At 37.7% G+C, this 22393-nt stretch overlaps 1 protein-coding gene across 3 annotated transcripts in view; it reads right to left on the reverse strand.

Moving 5' to 3' along the window:
- The window catches only part of Graf (GTPase regulator associated with FAK), a 63205-nt gene that overhangs the window by 15549 nt on the left and 25263 nt on the right, over positions 1 to 22393 (reverse strand). For all 3 annotated transcript variants that reach the window (XM_064680775.1, XM_064680777.1, XM_064680776.1), the window contains exon 2: positions 52 to 209. In XM_064680775.1, the coding sequence (XP_064536845.1) occupies positions 52 to 209 (158 nt within the window). The remainder of the gene's footprint in view (positions 1 to 51; positions 210 to 22393) is intronic.

Raw genomic sequence — 22393 nt, forward strand, 5'->3', positions numbered from 1 at the left:
AGTTTAACGAATCCCAATATATATATATATATATTCAATATGCCAACCCACCATCTTCTCGCGTTCATCCTCGATGGTGCCAATGATCGCACCGAAGCGCTTTAAGCTCTCACAGATGACGTTCTCGTCGTCGGTCTGTGCGGTGCCAATGCACTCGAAGTTGAAATCGTTTAGCAGAATGGCCAACTGTTTCATACGTGTGGAAAGTACTGCAAGAAAGTTCATAAATTAGTTAAGTTCGCTCTCTCTCTCTCTGTGCAAGACTACTTATATAAAACATTGAAGTTAAGACTTAAATATATCGAATGTTAAAGTTCATGCCCCTGTCAGATATTTTCGGCCACAAAGGCACTTTACGACTTCAAACGCATTTATAATTATGCTGGATGAGTAAGCATATTCGCAACCGATCCATCTATTAGCTTTCGAATTGGGTCGATAACTTGAGGTTAAACGTATATGGTCCAAAGATTTATCAACTCATTTTTGCCATATGCAAATCATAGCATATTTTAAGTTAATTAAAAGACTTTGATTAAGCTTAGACTAACAGCTTGACCCCTTACACATATGTTATGCCGGACTGTGGGTCAACTATTGTATTAAATAAAAATAATACATGTATGTTTTCTCTAGAAGGGTATTTTTATAACCCGAGCTGATTGCAAATGGCTTAAAAGGGTATAATGTTTTCGTGCCACGGTATGTAACAGGCAGAAGGAAGCATCTCCATAAAGTGTATATACTCCTGATCAGCATCAATAGCCGAGTGAAGAAGAAATTTCAGAGTATCCCCTAGTCGAGCACACCCGACTAGAGCACTCTTTCTTGTTTCTGTTCTAGCTGCACATTTAAGAAATAAAACTTATGCCAATTTGCAACATTTAGCTTTAAGCTCTGCCCGCTTTAAGTCCTTTCAACTTCTTTAATTTTGTATATAGCTTTGCTTATTATTTTCTTGTTCACATTTATGTTTCTTTCACTATCCTCATTACACATATTCCTTGCCATTGTTTCCTAGCCGCTTTCACTTTCATTAATTAAGCATTTCTTTTCGCTCCGCTATTTGCTTATTGGCTGGCTGTATGTTCACTTTCTTTTTCATATGATTTACAATATTCGCCATCTGATCATTCAGGATCTGCGGCATTATGCGATTATGCCAGTGTGTGACAATGGTCATTAAAACGTCACGATGTCTGTCGAGTCGCCTTAAGACTTAAGCATGCATATAGAACGGCCAATCGGTCGGTTTGATGAACCTGGCTTGAGGTATTGCTGGATATTTGCGATTTGAATGGCCAATTAAGCCCGCTGATAAGCCACACTAAACCATAAAGTCCGATGTCTGGCAATAGGCACACACGCACACACACACACACGCACACACACACACACACACACACACACACATGGCTTATGGCCCGCCTGGCTGCCAGTTCGTATAGCCTGTCAGCTTTTGATGGGCATACAATTTTTAATAGCTTGTCTTTTGATTAAAAACCATAAAAAAAAAGTTTAATAAGCCATAAACCAAATGAGTGGGCCGTTCAGCTCAGAATAGCTGCTGTTTTTTCCTTCTTCTTCTTCTTCTTCTGTATCTTCTACAACGTCTTCTTCTTATTCTTCGCCTCTCTTATTTCTTTATTTTGTCTGCCGATAATTAAAAACTTCTAAACTTTCTTTGGTGCTTTCATACGAATTCATTTAGAGTCTGATTTGTAGGTGAAAGTTTTATTGTTCGGAACATTTACGAACCAAAACAAGTAAGGGGCTCTAGTCGGGAGTTCCCGACTAGGGGATACCCTGAACCCTCTTCTAACAAAACCAAATGCATCTCGTGCAAAATAAAAAATATGTTTCCCTCACTAGAAATCGAACTTGTGAAAAATGGCCTCTACTCGACAGCCGCACCAACAATTTATTTCTAGTAAATAAAAAATAGTTATAGAATGAAAGATATTTGATATATATACTTTTCAAGAAGCTATTTGTCAAATTTGGTGACTCTAGCTTTTATAATTTACGAGATTTGCTTAAAAAACAGCATTTCGATATCGATTCTTATCGATTGCTTGGAAATGGGACAAGTTATCGATTAACGGGAAAAAAAACCCGTACTGTCCGGGCAGTAAGAGGACCTACATTCCAAATTTCTCTCTAGCTCTTACAGGTTCTGAGATCCTTGTGTTCATACATATGGACGGAAATGCTTTCTTCTGCCTGTTACATACATTTGCACAAGCACATTATACCCTTTTCACACATTTTTAATGGGTTCAGGGTACTAAAAATAATAAATAAAAAAAAACAAACATTTCACGTTTGGGTATCAGCCTAGCGAAACATTTTTCATGCATATTTATTAGGATTTTTATTATAACAACGCTTATAAAATTATGAATCGTTTTCACATTTGTGATTCTTCGACTTTTGTTAGCGATTAGTCTAATTGTATATACATATGTACATATATCGCATATAGCAGTGTACATATGTATGCATTATAGCTATTATCTAGTATCTAGCAGCGAGTATATTCAAGGTCATCGCAAAATAAAACTAAAATGATGCACTTTATTGTTAACCGCAAAGACTAGCAAAATGAATGGCCGCTCTCTATATGTACAAATGCATTAAATATATATGTATATATATATATAATTATTTAATTATTTTTTTTGTTAGTTTAGTATCTGGTTAAAGATTGCGTGCAGTTAAGCGTTAGTATTGTTTGGAGACTAGATACTCATATAGATATAGATGGATTTTTTCCAATTATAAGCCTGTTATAGTATTGTAGTTATCTATATATAGCCATATACATGTTTCTTATTTATTAACCAATGCTGATAGCTAACAGGTTAAGGTTACATTAAATAATAATTACATTTTAAATACCCTTTAATAATCATAGCTATATATAACAAAGAAGTTATGCTTGAATGTTTTTTCTTCGGCGAACCAAAGATTTAATACTTTTATACTTTTATAGGTACAAGTATTGGATACAGGGTATCTTCCACTTGAGCACTCTTGATTATGTTGTATTACAGGGTATCTACCACTCGAGCATTCCTGAATACGTTGTCCTAAGTATTAAATACAGGGTATCTTGCACTTGAGCACTCTTGATTATGTTGTATTACAGGGTATCTACCACTTGAGCATTCCTGAGTATTAAATACAGGGTATCTTGCACTTGAGCACTCTTGATAACGTTGTCATTTATTGCCACTTTTCAACGCGACTTTGCAGAATTTATTACAATCTATGTGAATACTAATGCGTTGATAACGATTTCCGATTTTTCCAAGTCAAAGCAGTTTTATTATGCGTTAATTTGTTGTTTCACATGGCTATGCTAATTGCCAGCAGGTCGGAGTTTAATGATCTTCATCGATCAGTTTATAAGCATGTAAATGCTGTGCGCTGCTCTAACTATTAGTTCAAGGTATTACAAGTTGTGTCAATAGCGGCAATAAACTCATAAATATCGATTAAGAAGTTTCTGTGATGTTAACTAAATGATTTCATCAGGCATATTTCCCATTGAAAGCATTTGGTTAAGTATCTAAATCATTTTGTCTGAAATCTGGAAGTAACTAAAGTTAGCTTCTTTATAAGACCCTTTAAATATTAATTATGTGTCTTTTGTCGTATAATTCCAAGCAGGATTTCAGCTTTTAGCCATATTATCCTTCCTTTTGGTGAAGATCAGATTTGAAGAGCTAGCTTCTCGCAGCGAATACCAATTAATGTCGCCTCCATTGGATTTGCCTTCATCGACTTGGACACGCATGAAATTCAGCGCCAAGAGAATCTTTTTAACATTTAAATGGGTCAGGCACGCACACATACGGCTAACTCTGAGTCCAAATCCAGATTTTAGCATACGCAGCATCCCAAACGCAGACCCAACAGATTCTGTATACATATATGTATATACATGCATACATAAATACACAACAATAACATGAAATGGGCAGCAAACGATTCTTTGGCAAGTCAAAAAGAAGAAAAACCGAATGTGGGAGTCCGACTAAAAAATACCCTACAAAACTATTTGGATTTGTGAAATATTTATCGAAGTGTAGCGAACAGGGGAACTACTTTACCTTTACCTTTATATATATATATATATATATATACATATATAAGATATATAAGGGTATAAGTATAAGATATAATTATATAGATGTACATACATATATACATCTGATATACTAAAGATGTATCTTTAGTCATATTGTAAGAAAGTTTCCGTCTAATTATTTACTAAACAGGTAGCACACACAAACAAAAATATTGCCATTTGTTAGTTGTGTGCTAAGCATACCCGACGTACAGCTTGTCACAGGGTATAATGGTCGCAAAGAACTCGTCGAAGAAAGCAGCCAGCCACTGCCTTTGGCTCTGCCTCAGCCTTCGCGTCTCTCAGTTTTAGCAATTGCGCAGGCGCAGCGCAGCTGCAGAGGCAGCGGCAGCGGCAGCGACAGAGGCTGTGGCAGAGACGTTGGCGTCGTTGTTGTGTTTTGCTATACCCTAGCAGAGTGTTATGCACATATTCGATCTCTCGTATATACATATATCATTGATTAGGGTATACAGCAAAGTCTTTCAATCTTAAGGCTATCAATATTTCCCTTTACATATGTTCGTATTGTTGTTGCAGACAGTATATATGTATGTCCAAGTTGGCCCGATCGGACTTCTATATCATATAGCTCGAACAGTAAAGGTCGAAATATAATATTCTCATTTGTTCTCAAATAGTTTGTTTTTCCAGCTGTCTTGACCAAACTTGTCATTTACGAGCCATGCCGTGTCTCCTTTGGCCATATGTCTGCAAGGGTATTAAATATTCGGCGTGCCGCAGCTAACAGCTCTTTCCTGTTTTTAAGTTTGTGTTTTGTTTTTTTAGCATGGTACAAATCTTTCGACATGGTTAAGGTCATTTCTCTTATTTTGGCCTACATTAACGTTATGCACATATTTTTGTTTTTTTTTGGGGGGGGGGGGGGGGGGGGTTTACTTGTTTTTTTTTTTACTGTACGCTTCTTCTTGAACCCACAGCACAAAAAACAACAGCAACGAGAATTGCTGAAAGAGTAGCTTAATTCGTTTATGGATGCTTTATGACATCGGGGGCCCAGCGGTGCCAGATCGTGGCTAAGCTGCTCCGCTGGCCAAGTTCTGTGGTCCGGGCGCGGCTCTTGATTAATTGCATAATTTCAGTTTAAATTACACGAAAAATTCATAAAGCAAAATTATTAATTTCAGCGCACGCCCAACGAGTAAATGCAATTTTCTTCATCTTCTTTTTCTTTTTTTATGCATGCATTTTTTATTGCCCGTTCCATTAATTTCAGCGTATTTATCACACACACACACACACACACACACAGAGAGAGAGAGAAAAAGTTAGTCAATCCAGAGAGCTGGATATAAATCGTTGCGGGTTTCTTTCTGGTTAGCATTATAATACATTTAATTATACATTTGAATGGATTGAGCAATCGTTGATAAAGCGCTGCCACGCAACTATTATCGTTTTGTTTATCAACATTTAATCGCCGTGTCACTTAACCGCAATTTACTTTACATAACCAACTGATTAACCAATGCATTAACCCACACATATCGACTTGTATTTCTAATTGCAAAATGTTGCCCATAATTAGTACGATGTATATATGAACAGCTCTAAAGAATGTAATAAGCATTCTTGTATTATAAATTAAAATAAATCTTTAGTTAGTTAAATTGGAATATTCAAGTGTTTCTATGAATGAAGCACAACCAATGAAAGTTTCTCGGATCAGAGCTCTGCTGAACGACAAATCAAATAATTGATGTTAACCAATGACTAATGATTCGGAGAGAGTGATTCGAAGAGTGGAAATACGATCATCTATCCAAACTAGGCAAAAGTGGGTTATATCAGACGTTTACAAAGGGAACAAGTCAATGCACTGGCTGAGCTTTGAGTTCTACGTCTCGGAAAAGCATCTAAAAACAGTCCTCACCAAATACGAATTGTCTACAATGCGAATTCCAGACATTATTGCGCCTTGCATGCAAATGTGGCGAGTTTCCCCGGTAGAGATTGATGTTTCCAGTTTTAGTGCCAAGCCACAGACGTAGTTAAAAAGTCATAGTTATAGAAAAAACTGAAGCCGTGCGCAATTGCAACAATATCTCAACGAACATGTTGTGCCCTTTAAAAAACTAGCTAATGGAACATTTTCGCTACTTTTTATTTATTTTCTTTTGCTTTACTTTATATAGTTAATAAGATAATTGCACTTTATATTAATAAAGTAATAATTATGTCAAATATACAGCTTTTGAAGCCCACATTGAAGTTAAAGTCGACTTGCCCCACCCACTGTCTGTTTCTCCTTCCATTTTGCACCCTCCGTTGCATTTATTGTGTCTTATGCGCATTTTGTATATTTTTTTCTTGATTTTCATTGCTTATTTGTTTCTTTTATCGTGTATTTTATACCCTGCACCCGATTGGGTATATGGGTTCCCATGCAAAATTGTGTAACAATTACTATTGCTACAAGTTACTTTTGCCAGGCACTTTGTTGATGCCAGTTATTTAGCCTGCGATCGCTTTGTTTTAGCTCCTAGCATGACGCAGTGCACGACTTGTCATTGAGCATGTCCATGTTATTTCTGTTACACCCGATTACAGAGTATCTCCTAACTGAGCACCTTTGATTAGAGCATTCTTGTTATTGTTTTGCTGTTTTGCGGCTGCTTAACGCATCGCTGCATCGTCGTCGACGCCGTCGTCGTCGACGTCGCTGTTGTCTGATAAACCGTTAGCTCGACTCTGGCTCTTTACTCTGTTCAGTGTCGCTGCTGCTGCTGCTGCTGCTGCTCCCTCTCCGACTCTTTGCGTAGTCATTGCGAAAGTGCAACCGCCCTCGGGCTGGGTCCAACTTTCTGCAACGCCAGCCAAGACCAACCGTCAACCGTCATTGTCATTTGTCAAACGCCACGCGGCGTTTTATGGAATGCACACACACACATACATACGCACACACACACACAGATATGCACGCAGCAGCAGCAGCAGCAACAACTGCAAGCACATACAAAAAGTAAAATAACAGAGCGAACCTTAAAAATATAGCAGCAAAAAAAAGGAAAGACAGAAGAAAAAAAAAACAAGAAATAACAACAACTTTAGCGGTACCTTAATGCAAAAAGGGGCGTTGCCGCGCTGCCAAAGTGATTATGAAAAATGCACAACACGCGCAACGAGCTGTACGCAGCATCAACAACAACAACAACAACATGAAGCAAGCTTAAGCCCTGAATGAACGCAGACAGAAAGAAAGAGCGAGAGAGAGAGAGAGAGAGAAAAGGCACTGTGCAAACCAGGCGAAGCAGCAAAAATCCTTTTGATCGATCTGCACGCTTTGGCCCAAGTCAATTCGTATTGGCCAACATATTATTCAAAATTATGCGAATTGATGATGCGTACATAAATAAAACCATTAAGGATCAGAATAAATACGAAATTCTTTTGATCTGGGTAGAAGACTTAAATCAACTGTGTTGCTTGTGTGATACAATATAATATATAAACAAAATTATATAAATATATATATTTACATATTTAACTCCATGACTTAAGTTAACTTATTATATAATATACACGATTTTATAGATATGTGAGAGTATTGAAGCTCGTAAATGCTGAGTTTGATGAAAATATGTTGGAAAACAGAATATTTTGCCATATATGATATAGGTGTCCGATATTGATAAGGTTTTGCATATATATAGGGAGCATAGTGAAGCTAATAAATACCGATTTTGGTCAAGATAGCTCAATAGACAAACAAGTTTGACACAAGAATATACTTTGCGACCGATCGTTCCTACGGCAGCTACATGATATAGTTTGTGAACCTGATTAGAATAAATTGCCAAGAAAGCTCCAAATTTGCATTTTTATAAGAGTATTTCATGAGTTTGAATACTCTTCAAATATATATATACATAAATGTATATCAATATATATCAATATATTTCCAAATTTTCAAACTATGGATCGCATTAAATGGATCCAATTTCAATAAATTTGCAAATTTCGCCATATGAATACAGTTACACAGGCACAGTTACGGTAAAAATAATTCTAAGCACACGACTCTATGAAACAAAAACAAACAAAAAACAACCTACACTCTCCAGTTTCAAGACAACAAGAGTGACAAAAACAACAACAGAAACAACAACAACAACAACAATTGTAAAGTTTCATTGAACTTCTGTTTGAGATATTTTGCTTGAATGTTTCGGTCAAACCAAACGAAGACTATCTTTAGATTCCGTTGCCGGCAAAGCATGTGAGTGTGTGCGTGCGTGTGCGTGTGTGTGTGTGCGTGTGATTGTGCGTAAGTGTGCATGTGTAAATCACAAGTGCACAACATGTCAAAATAATAAACGAAAATAACTTGTCACTTCTTGGCGCAGAGTGAAAGAGCGACAGTTAAGACAGTTTAGACAAATGGACAGATGGACTTATTGGGCTAGCGCACATAGCAGGGGCCAAGGGGTACAACAAATGGGAGGGGATTGGCCGGGGAGGGTGAGATGAATGTTCATATGTCATTGCTCCCGGTATTATTAAATGGTCACTGTGACTGTCTGTCTGTCGGTGTGTGTGCGTGTGTAAACGTGTGTGTGTGTGTGTGTGTGTTGTCATTCGGCGCTTGTCAAATTGTAGCCTAGATTTGATTTTTATTTGTTTGTTTTTTATTTTCGAGTTTGACTGAGTGTGCGTATGTATGTATGCATGTGTGCGTGTGTGTGCGTGCACGCATTTGATTGACGCGTGTAAATTGACACCAAAAATTAGATAGAATTCAATGTCTGGGCCCCGCTGCTGCCCGCTGCTGTCCACTGCTGTCCACTGCTGTCCGATGCCCACTTGTTTTCCACTTGTCTAATCATATTTATCATCAAAATTGTATAATTCCGTTTCCATTTTCTCTTCGATAATTATCATTATGATAGAACAAGCGAATCAACGGTTATTTTGTAATCTACTTACATTAGCGGTCATTTTTCGGGTTCATCAGACAATGTGCTCCCTACATACATATGTGTGTATGTGTGTGTGTGTGTGTGTGTGTGTGTGCAATAGTGTAGCCAAATTTAATGAACTTTTCATTTTGTTGCAGCGCGCTTTTGCAGCCCATTTTCTTGTTGTTGTTGCTGCTGTTGTTGTTTCTCTTATTTTTAAGAACTTTTAATTGGATTTACCTATTAAGCGTCAAGCGCCGCGCAACCCGCGCACTCAATTGATGAAAATTGTTAAGCTCTGCTCTAATTGGTTTCGGCTACCTCCATTCCATTTTAGGCCAAACCGCGATATTAACTGGATCGGCTGCGACGCGAGGAGGTGCTGCTGGTGCGGAGGCATAGCTAATTAGGCGTAATTAAGTACGGCACAATGTTGCGGCCCACAAAACCTCTCTGCTCTGTCCGCAGCACAAGAACTTGCAACAAGCGCACAAAGGCCAAGCCGAAAAACAAAAAAAAAAAGAAGCTAAACCTGCAGTTGAGGATCTAATTGAAAGATAGAGACAAAGTGCAGCTAGATTTTAAATTAGCTATTAGAAGAGCGCACGAAAAATGCACCTGGGATGAGTCATACGGTCAGGAAAGCTGCAATCGTTGGTCCCAACAACAACTTACTGTTCTTCAGGCAAAGTCTTCCAAGAACTATATATGTACATTTGAGCTCAAAGACATTTTCAGTAGTCAGAGAATTCAAATTTCATAAGTCTAGTTTTTAAATTGTCGAACTTATTGGGAATTCGTTTATTTGTATTGCATTCAAATATAATAGCCGTTTTCCGCCAGGGACCGTGGATTTGTCGAAAAGTGTGAAATATGCGCAAAATTAATTTGCACAAAGAATGGCAAAGAACAAAGTCTTATGCAACTCTTTGTACACACTTGCAGCTGGAAACACCATCAGAGAGTGTATTTTCATGACATTCATACATAGAGAGAACACGTATAGGGATTTCTAGGTGTTAAAACAACAACAGATGCATATGACAGTCGATCCGCTAGGAATCACAATAAAAGCTTCGGTTCTACAACGATTAACTGTCTTTATAAACTAAGTTAGAAGGCAAGCGAATCTATAGATTCCACAATTTGCTGCGATTTCCAACACACGACTCGCTAAATTGCTAGCTTTATAAAAATCAGTTTCAAGACATTCAAATGAAAACCTACATTTATTTATTATTGTCATTTATCATAGCTCATTAGCATAGCGACTTGCTAATGGAAAATATATGATAGATAAAAGCTCTAGAGCCATAACTGAAGCTTATGCCAATAATAAAATGTTAATAACAAATTGAGAAACAACAATAAATGAAACTCTTGTTGCAGGGCCCAATGCACGGGCACTAAGTACAACAATTTTCACTTTCTTTTAGCTGATTGGATAAAAGTGGCACAATTTTTTCTTAATTGCCCTTTCCAAGTACAAACAAAGACACACACACACACACACACACACACGTACATATGCATAACTGTATATAGTATGCATTATATATGTGTGTTCTGGTATTTATCTACAGATGTGTTCGATGGGGCGTATACATGTTATTTATTGGTTCCGGATAAATACATTGCACGACTTGGCGGCTACTTAATTTTTGTAATTGCCCTGCACTGTCAATGACGCCAGCAGCAGCAGCAGCAGCAGTGGAAACAGCAGCAGCAGCAGCAGAGGCAGAGCTGCCCACGGGCCTAAAAGGTTGGCTGGTTGATCCACTTTCTGTTCCGTTTCATTGTTGTTGTTGATTTGGGAGAGTTTCTGCAGTCGACAGTCGTCGGCGTCTCATCATCAGTGTCAGACTTAGCGACAGCCAACAGTGACACATAAGTGAGACAGACTGAAAGAGACAGAGAGAGGGAGAGTGCAAGAGAAGTCATCCAGTGCTGTCACTGGGTTGTCAACGGCTGACAGCAGCAGCCACTGCGCCTAGTCTGCCCTCTTATACATTGGCTAATATAGGGCATTACAATATTTCTGCTATGCTTGTAGCTATTTAAGCAGTAGAGAAAGAAACTATAACTATCTATAAGCTCTGTAATTCGCAACTGATTCAAGCGCAAACGTAGTTCAGTTGTTTCGATATATATATATCGATTAAGAGCAAACAATCGATTGTGGCAACCGTCAAGCATGAGATTTCAAGCTCTATAAGAATGCATAAAGACTTTTTAAATGAGTATTAGTTCGTTATACTTATGATCTTACGTAATTTCTATTCGAATATTGAATATTGTAACGGACTACTCAAATGACTGATAACTGAACAAGGAAAGCACCGCGGCCGATAACCGATAACATTTGTGTTTCGTAAATATTTGAACGGTGAATGTTTGCAAATATTGTTGCTTATGCAGTATAAGAGCATTCACGCTTCAGTGTGATCTATGATGATGCATGGTAGACAGTCGGAAAATAGCTTTCTAGTTGTTATTAGCTTTTGAACTACGAGCATTGTGTATTGTATAGTTTATTATTGCCTGTTTCCGTTATGAGGTGCTCCGAACCTCGAGGTTGAAGGTGTAGGCAGAAGGCAAAAGAAGGCAGCCGCCAGTCGCAAGAGACGATGACAGAGAATAAAACTACAGAAATTAAATATATACATACATATGTATATATATATAAACAGCACACACCAAGTTGATTGGGGGCAGACGCCGATGACGTTGACTTGACGATGATGATGATGAAGATGATGTGGATGTAGATGTAGATGTGGATGTGGATGAATGTGGTTGGTGACGCTATTAACTGCACTTCTATGTGAATATATCTATATTGTATTTTGCGAGCACTTAGACAGTTGGGCGTAGGTCGAGCACACCTCTCTTTACTGTTGTCTTTTCCACACTCAACCCAATTAAAATGTGTCATCTATATAGATATATATATGTCTCTCGGTGGGGGTTTGTCAGGCCATGTGCAATAAAACTGATGACAATTATGGCATCTAATGGAGTGCGGATTAGGTCATGCATGGCAAAATGTGGCCAACGACTCTAACGGAGTGTGTTGCCAACAAACAACAACTGTTGCTGCTGCTGCCAATGACCCAAACCGTTCAATGAACGTACGCAACAACAACAACAAAATATGCGACAGCCATTGACATTGTGAGAGCCGGCGCATTGCGTAAAAGATACAAAACTGCAACTGCGAAATCCAAACGACGCCTCGAGGCTGTGTTTTTCATGTTTCAGGCGAATGTCAAAGCCACAGCCGCGACAGCCCCACCCAACAACACCCAACTACATCCCAAGCCGACACCGTGCCCCACGCGCCATACAACCAATGAAGCGGCCAGTGCCGACACCCCTCCCCCCCCTCACTCCCTCACTCCCCCCTCGCGCTTATGTATTGGCGAACTAAATGCGGCAATGTGGAAAATCGTTTTCGATTACAAGCTGATAAAACGCGGAGGCTTCACGGGCGGGGTTTTGAGCGGGAAGGGGAGGGGAGGGGGGGGGGGTTTGTTGTCAAAACTGGGCATGGCACTTAACTGAATACACCCGCGGGCACTAGTTTATATTCATCTTTTTGCGGCTGTGTATGGAACTTGTTGTTGCTCCATATAAAAAACCGAGTTTTTTTTTTTTTTGAGAGCTGACTGCAGAAAACCTTGCACAAAGCATTGTCAATGACAAATTTGGAAAATAATCTTGTTCGAGATTAATTGAAGATTAATTAAAGATTTAATAATCCTGCATATATCTTATTGTAGTTATATATGAAAACACCAAACTTAGCTGATCTTTGCTTGTCAAATAGAGAGTTTTTTTTTAATTTGTTGAAGAGGGATTTGTTGGTCTATATGGCTGTTAATTATAAGGAAAGTCTATCGCAGAGATATCAAAAAGATTATTAATATTTATATATAATATCAAAATAATCATATAATATTTAAAAACAATCAGAGAACAATCAGAAACAACTAAAAACATTCATTGAAAAACACATATTATAGATATCATCTACAGTCCAATAAAATTAGAACATATTGAAGGCTTATATAAAAATAAAATTCCATATTTTCAATTGAAAAAAGTTGTTTTCAGCTTTTCCAACATAGTTTCAATATTTAATCTTGGCAAACAATTGCACTTAACTCTCTTTCTCTCTCTCTCTCTCTCTCCTCGCCTCTCCTGTCTCTGTCTCTCGTGAAGCGCCTAAAAATCCGCGGTAAAAGTGAAACTTAAAAACAAACAATTTCAATAGAAAAACCGAGCAAACAACAGCCATAAAAATTGTCAACGCTTCTAAGCGCCCCAAACAAATAAAAGTGAAAATATTACACACGAGCGTTTGGCCAGTTGTTGTTCGTCTCTAATTTGAATATTAAACAAAGGGCAGCAGCAAAAATGCAACAACAAAAAAACAAACTAAGAAAAATTAAAATAAAAACAAAAATATATGAGATATGAAAGAAAAACAAAAGTAAAAGTGCGCTTGTGGGGAGTGCGCGACGAGCAGATACCCTGACACCCCAAGACAAGTTGCCGAACGGAAGGAAGTAGCCAAAAAGTGAAATCTTCTAGAGCTTTATATACTATACGCAAACCTACACACTAAGTTTGGTGTCTCTAGCTCCTAAAGTCCCCGAGTTATGCTAAAAAAACCCTTTTTTCAAAATCGATATTTATCGATATTATGAAAATGTACCAAAACGAAATACTATAAATTAGGCCACACCTCCTCTTCACACTGTCCTGTTAATAAACATCTGTCGATCTATCGCTTATCGATAGACAAATAGATATACATAGAGATGTGCAGTTGTCTGTTGTCGACATTTTGTTATTATAAATCTTACATATACACTTCCACTTGTTGTTGGACGACTTAGCTCTATCTGGCTGTCACAAACTCTGGCCATGCACCAGTATACCCTATTTTTTAGCCGCTTTCAAAAGCGGTGCTGGGTATCAAAATATGCGAGCCGCATAAAATGAACTTGCGCTTTTTATTCGCCCATTGGCTTTCTCGACAGCGACTCGCCGTTGGCCACATTGCCGGGTCGTGCGGCACTTTGACATTTGCACACATGACCGACACCGCACTGAACCGTGTGCAACCGCTTCCCGCCCTGCCCCGGTCCTGCCCTGGTCCGACCCCGCCCGGCGACACCCCTGTCTCCATAGCCGAACTCGGCCAAGCCGACTAGACAGCTGCTCGCCCCTCTCTCTTCACGCCCCTTGCATTCATATTTTGTTACACGCATCTTGCAGATACTTTTTGTTTTGTATCTTGTATCTTTCTTGCCGCCGTTTCTGCTTCATCGTTGCCGCTGCTGCTGCTGCTGCTTCTTCTTCGTTATCGCTTGACTATTTCACTTGGCAATTAGTCGGCCATTTTCATTCATAATTGCCACATGACACGCATAAGTAGCTGCCTCAAATGGCGTTGCGTTCCACCTCCCATCTCCCATCTCCGATCTCCCCATCATCGCCAATCTGCAATTCAACTCAGTTCATCTCATCTGCACCTCATCATCATGGAGGACGCCACCGCTAAACCTCATTATGATCATTAGCACAGCTCTAATGCCATCGGTCGGTCCGTCCGTCTGTCTGTCCGTCTGTCAGTCTGCTTGTGTGCCTGTCGGCCGTCCAGCCTGTCATTCGGTTGATTCAACTGTTTTGAATGTATCTGTATCTGTATCTATGCATATGTATCTGTATATGTATTTGTATTTGTATTCGTATTTGTATTTGTATTTGTATCTTTGTAGCTGCATTCTTGCCTCTTGTTATACCCTTTCCGTGGGTATTATAATATTAAAAAAGTATATCTTTTATTGAACTCTTTCTCTGCGAAATAGTCGCTCAGTTTTGAAGATATTTTCTTAAAATCTTTGCATAGATTCGTCGAATCGAACCTCCATAAGATATGGTTGCGTATTAGTTCTTATTCTTGATCTTCACTTTTGCCTTTATACATCTACAAATCGAATTACTATTTTATGGGTTGTAATAATAAACTTTTTGTTTAAAGAGAATCTAAGCCATATCTCCGCAAGAGTATTAAACTTCGGCTTGCCGTAGCTAGTTGTTTTGCCTTCTCGCTTTTGTTTCTTTTTCTTATATTGTGGTTTTTGTCTTGTTATTATTTTTATTTGTATTCGATTTGTTGTTGTTGTTGTTGTTGTTGTTGCTTATTATCATAATTATTTCGATTGCATTTGGTGTGCTCATTTTAACAAATTGATTTTTCTATTGTTTTTTTTTTTTAATTTTTTGTTTTGTTATTTTGTGTAATTTAGTTTGTTTTTCGCTTTTAATTCTTTGCTGCTGCGGCCTTTGGCGATCGTGGCGCAAAGTGTCGAAAGAACGAACGAATAGAAGCCAAGGTCTGCGGCTCAATTAGAGCATAATCGTGTCAAAAAGGAACTGGCCAAAACAAAAAACAAACAGAAAAGGACAAACGTTGAATACCCTTTCCGAAAAGTAGCTGGCTTTATATGTCAGATAAAGGACTATATTTCTCCAAATGGGAATTCCACAGATTGCAATTAGGAAGGGTTATGAGTATTACGATTACATTTTGCTATAAATTAAATATATACAAATATGGAAATTAAATCTTTAAAAAAACTATTGGAATTTGAATGTTTTTAGCATTGCAAAAATTAATAAATCAGTTAAATTTAGCTAATCACTTTAGTTATTTAAATAAATATATTAATAAAGATTAATGATTAATTTAATGACTGAACAAACCACAATATTATATATTATTTTTAGTTTTCGGTCTGATTTGTAATTGGATTAACATTGAATGGGAAATTCAAGTAAAACTCTGGCGACAATTGTCTAGGCCTTTGGGTCAAGTCAAAGGTTAATCAAATGCGAGACGCAATGCCGCGAGGCTTTTGGAGTTGACCGGCGTCCCCAGCTCCCAGTTCCCAGCTCCGTCCCCCATCTTCATACATATATAATAATAAAAATTTCCATTGTCAATCCCAGCCCAGTTGCAAGTTTCTTAATGATGAAGACACGCAGAAGACAGCGGACAACAAGGTTGCAAAATTAATTGCTCCGTTTTGCATGGCAATTGCTATTAGAGCGAAGAGCCAAACAGAGAGAGCGAGAGAGAGAGAGAGAGAGAGAGAGAGAGAGAGAGAGAGAGAGAGAGAGAGAGAGAGAGAGAGAGAGAGAGAGAGAGGGGGAGAGAGAGAGAGAGAGGGAGAGAAGGGGAGATTGGGTGACAGGGAGAGAGAGAGAGATAGAGAGGAAGAGAGGGTGTGAGAGTCAGAGAGAGGGAGATGGAGTGCGTGCTTTTGATACACTGAGCTAAATTTCAATTACTTTTGTTTAACCTTTTTTTATCCCAGAGACTGAAGGTGGAATTCCTGAATGAAATGCGAGAGAATCCACGAATAAATTGAAACAAATTTTAATATAGCAAAAATTCTAAAAAGACTTAAGATTCCAATCTGCACTTTGTGGCATTTAAGCTTTAGATTCAATTAATCTTGATCTTAATCTACTTAACTATTGATCAATTCAATTAAACTTAGTCTGAATCTAGTTATGTTTTGATAACTTTAATTAATCGTAATCTTAATCTACTTAACTTTTCATAATCAAACGGATATTTGCAGGGAATTTCTATTTTTTAGAATCCATCTTTAGAATTCTCGTCGAACATGCGCTTCTTCTTTGTGAACAATATTTTTGAAGAATTTTGCAAAAATAGTTGAAATCTAAATTTGTAAATATTATAACCATTTGCTGGCTTTTAATGCAAAACAAATGTTGAGCTTTTAAACAAAACACATTCTGAGCTCCACGAAGAGCCTAAGCCCCGGCCCGTCGTTCAACCTTGGGCCTTGGGCATAACCCTGATAATATACACATATATATGTATATATTTTGATCTATTTGAATTTTCTCAGTGCATTTGAATACAGCACTCAGGTGGCCCCTGGGCCGCCCTTTTATTGACGCTGTGGTGTGGGAAACTGAAATCCAAGCATGGCCAATGTTTTCCATTGTTCGCTGTTGTTGCTGCTGCATTTTAATTAGCAAATGCAACTCACACGACAGCGTCACACTAAAAACAGATACACACAGATACGAATCCAAGCATATACATATATATATATACATATATATTATAGTGTATATAAATACACGCACACACACACACACAGAGACACATGAGCACAGTTTTAGCCACAAAACGCAGTTTGCAATTGTTGTTGTACATTGAACTTTAAATTGCCTGCCACACGAAAATTGAAACGCACGTAGGACCCGACCCGGCAAATGCTGAGGCCGGCAACATGTTGCAACATGTTGCCCGTAGCCTGTTGTCTGGTGCAGCAACATTCGCAGCGGATTGTCTGAAGGCAGCAAACGGCAAACAACACAAAAAGAAATTGTAAATGGTAAGTGGTAAAATGTAAATGAAAATGAGCTTGTAATTTTCAAGCAGGAAAACAATTGCAGCAATGCAGGCAGACAGGTAAACGCAGCAGCAACTGCAGCAACTGCAACAACTGCAACAGCCGAAACAACAAGCTTGGAAATCAATTAAAAAAATTGCGTAAAAGCTTTGTTGCAACCATAAAAACACTTTGAAGTGCAAGCCTGCCAGCCAGTCACTCGATCAGCGACCCAAATTATGTGCAGCCCGTGTTTATCAACTCCACATAATGGGCACTGCATTACTCAGCCTCAGCCCTACCCCCGCCACTCCCTGCACCTTCCCCTGCCCCTTCCCTTTCCACCAACAACAACGACTGCCAAAATGTGGCAATTGTTACCACAAAAAATCAATTTGTCATAAATATATTACAGAAATAACTCATAAATCAATCTCTAAATGCGATCTCCTGCTCTAGCTAAACATACTATGTACTTCAGGGCACTTGAAACCACTCCGAAACACTTCAAGACAAAAAAACACGAGAAAACGCAAAAATTGCCCCAAAAAACAAAAAATAATGTCCACTAAGTTTCCACAGCACAATAAATTTGTCAATTATATGTCTGCAGTGCGTACTTAAACTCGTGAGAATCGCATAGTAAGGCAGCATTTAAATAAACGAATTTGTTTCAAGTTGCAGCGCAGTTGGAAGTTAACTTGGGCAGTCAATCAGTTAGTCAGTCAATCATTGGGGACTGTTTTATGAAAATCCATCTATCTACCTATCCATCTATACATCTTTTGATCCATCCATTTATCCATCTATCCATTTATCTCCATCTATCTATCTATCCATTTATACATCTACACATCTGTTGATCTATCCATCTGTCCATTTACACATCTATCCATCTATCCATTTGAACATCTATCCACCTATCCATTTATACTTCTATCTATCCGTCTATCCATTTATACAGCTATCTATCTATCCAGCTATCCGTCTTTCCAGCTATTCATCCATCTTTATATATAAATGCACTATACTAGACAATATAGTTTATTTAATATCATATTGTTATATAACTATTCAATATATCTTTTGGCCTCTTCTTAGCTCTATTCTCTCTCTATTCTCCCAGCATTTCCGTTCTATATCTTCCACAGCATTATTTTCTTCAGGCGGCAGCCATCAAGTCTACTAGAATGTTATTTTTAATAAGTAAACATTCCACTCAAATATCATAATATGTTACTTTGCATAAAGTTAATAACTTTGATCATTCAAAAGTTGACTAGACACAAGTTTTTTAATAACTACTTCCACATTAGTATGTGCACATACACGCATATATTAACACATCTACAATGTGTGTGTGTGTGTGTGTGTGTGTGTGTGTGTGTGTGTGTGTGTGTGTGTGTGTGTGTGTGTGTGTGTGTGTGTTTTATGTTCTGTTGTCTGGCAATGGAACTGAGAATATTAATGTCTAATGGAAGAGCTGGCAACATTTGCATGCAAAGCGCAATAATGTCTGGAATTTGTATTGTAGACGATTCGCGTTTGGTGAGGAGAATTTTTTAGATGCTTTGTCGAGACGTAGAACTCAAAGCTCAGCCAGTGCATTGACTTGTTCTCTTTGTAATTCTCTGATATAACCCAAGTCGGCATAGATCTGATCGTAGTCAACTTTGCACCCGTCGAATTGGTAACCATTAAAATTCTTATCATTATTTTATTTGTCATCTACAAGAGCTGCTATTTTGAGTATTTTCGATTAGTTGTTGAGATTTAAGCATTGCGATTTGTTATTTTTAATATGTATGTTTGGCATTTGGCTTCTTATCAGCAACTGTTGCAGTCGCAGATGACGCAAAGTCAAGTTATTCAATTTCACTTATGGGCTAACAATAGCAACAAAGAAAACTAGAGGATGACACGACTAGAAGCATACCCTATGCCAAGGGATAACCTGATCTTTACAAATGGTTTGGCATACGGAAATTGTTGGTTGAATAAATATGTAGATGTAACAAAAACAATATGGAATATCGTTATATTGTTCCTAAATAATCTTAAATGTGTACATATATATATTTTACTAGCGGGCATAACCCGGCCTTGCCCGTGGCACGTATGTTAAAAATCAACGTTCTCAAAAAGCTTTGAAAATGATTTTGAAACTTATCGGACGGTAAACAAACATACAAACGTTTTTCGCCAATTTACCAATGTTGCCAGTGGAATTTCCCAAATCGCTAAAATACGTATTTATTAAGTTCTTATGTAGAACTTTGAAAATAAGTTTGAAGCAAATCGGACACAACTTAAAACTTCGCCCAAAAAATCTTTAAATCGCATTCGCCCCGAAGAAGTTTGAATTCTGCGAAAAGTGTGAAATACGTCTGAAATGATTTTTCTTATAGATCTTTGGTAACGAATTTGAGCGCGAAACGTCGCCCACCAAATCTTTGACCTCCATTTCCACCAAAGAGGAATGGATTTTCCTAAAAGTGTGAAACACCCCTCAAATGAATTTGAACAAAGATCTTTGAAAATAAGTTTGGGGCCGATCGGATGGTAAACAAAAAAGTTACATGCAAACGTTTTTCGCGATTTTTCCACACTTGCGGGTGGAATTTCCCGAAACCCCGTCTTAACGTGCACCTACATCACATAAGGTAGCTACAGTGAAAATTTCAGCTTCCTAGCTCTTACGGTTTGGGCTGTGCGTTGATCACCAATCAGTCAGTCAGTCAGTCAGTCAGTCAGTCAGTCAGTCAGTCAGTCAGTCAGTCAGTCAGTCAGGACAAACAGTTTTATATATAGAGATAATAATTTCTAGAAAATATAGCTCTGACTTTAAATATATTTTAGCTAGAATGAACTCAGCTTATTTTTATTATAAAAATATTTATATATTTTCAAAATATTAACCAATAAAAAGTGACCTTCTATTCCCCGTTTTGTATCAGCTTAAAGCGAATTTTGTATTGCTAAAATCTGGTAACACTATCGTATTGCCAGATCAGAATAAAAGTGTACAAATAGGGTATTCAATCTACGGCACAGCGCAGAAGACAGCTGTTCTTTGATTATTTTGTTTTGTGCTCTGTCAGATCTCTGAGTGTCCGTCCAACTGTCTGTCCGTCCGTCCGTCCGTTCGTCTTGGCATTCCGACAGCGAGTCGCATTACGCAGATAAACAAGCAAACAAACAGGCAAATAAGAACAACAACAACAACAACAACAAAAGGCGTAATGAAAACGCAATGCGAACGTCTGATAAAGTCAACGCAGAAAGCAGACCAGAAGAGCTGCAGTATATATACATACATATCTCTATATATATATAGATATAGATATATAGCATGTATAGTTGCCATAATCTTTGGACATATGTAGAACAATATTTTCAAGTAGGTTTCCCCTTGATTTTTATGGCCAAATAAAGCTATTCAAGGCCACTTAACAGTCAATTGGAAGATATTTTCGAGGCTTATCTCGTGTATACAAAACATAAATTTATTCTTAATCAGGAACAAAATCTTAAAATGAAGCCCCATATATTACTTACTCAGAATGATATCTATACCATCTATAGTAAAGAATATAATATTGATATAAATAATATTTATAAAATTAATGGCAATAATAATGTAATATATTTGTGCCCACAATTAGACATTACTATTGCAAATAATTGTACAGGGTATCTACTATGCGTATACCTTCGCTTGGAAGAGTGTATCTTAACTTGTTTTGCATATCTTTTGCTCTATTTTTCTTTTCCTTTTTATATCAAAATCTTTGTACAGGGTAGCTTCTATAAGTATTCCTTCATCTCTATTTTTCTTTTCCTTTTTATATAAATATACTCTTACAGGGTATCTACTATGCATATACATTCGTCTAGAGCACACTCTTGGCTTGTTTTGCATATCTGGTTGCTCTATTTTTCTTTTCCTTTTTTATATAAAAAGCAACGTTTTGCTTGTACAATTAATTTCAAGTTAATTAAAAGTTGTAATTCACAAAGCAAACACCTGCAGCAAAGTGCAAAAAGAAAAGATAGAGTGCTAGAGAGAGAGAGAGAGAGAGAGCGAAAGAGAGAGCGACAGAGATAGCGAGTGAACTTAAGCAAGCAAATAGCCAGAGACAAAAAGAAGGCAACAGCAGACACTTGACTGACAACCTGTTGATCTTTTGTAGTATTTGGCGCAGCAATAGATACACACACACACACACACACACACAGAGAGAAACACACAGACACACAAGCACAGCTGGGCGGACATGTGGCATGCTAATTACTTGTTTTTGTTGTGCTTGTTGCCGCTGCAAAAGTCTCAATAACAAAAGTCAGTCAAATGTCAAGAGTAGCAAACAAATCCAAACTTTATCAAATTGCCACAATTTAGCGCCAAATCAAAGTACAGTAGCCGCAATGAAACTCATATTAAAATAATATTAAAAAACTTAAAATTGCGTAGTAAAACATTACAAAAGATATAGATACTTATATAGAAAAATCATTTGAGAAGTATTTCACACTTTTCGCAGAATCCAAGCTTTCTCGGTGGAAAATGCGATACAAAGATTTGTTGGGCCAAGTTTTAAGTTTCGTGCGATTTGCTTCAAACATTTTTTCAAATGCCTAATAAGAACTTGATGAATACGCATTTTAGCGATTTTATGAAATTCCACCCGCAACTGTGGAAATTTGGCGGAAAACTTGCATCTTTTTTTTGGTTTATTATCGCTTTCATACTCATATTCAAAGATCTGTTAGAGCAATTTTTTGATACATTTTTCGCAAAGCTCATCGCACTTGGATGGAAAGTTGGGGTCAAAGGTTTATTCAACGAAAGTTTATTTTCGGCTTCGAGATTCTCACCACAAGAGAAACCA

The sequence above is a fragment of the Drosophila montana genome, unplaced genomic scaffold, assembly GCF_035044405.1.
Source record: "Drosophila montana isolate Dmon_TW-CO22-7 unplaced genomic scaffold, ASM3504440v1 contig_2178_1, whole genome shotgun sequence".
Taxonomy (NCBI): domain Eukaryota; kingdom Metazoa; phylum Arthropoda; class Insecta; order Diptera; family Drosophilidae; genus Drosophila; species Drosophila montana.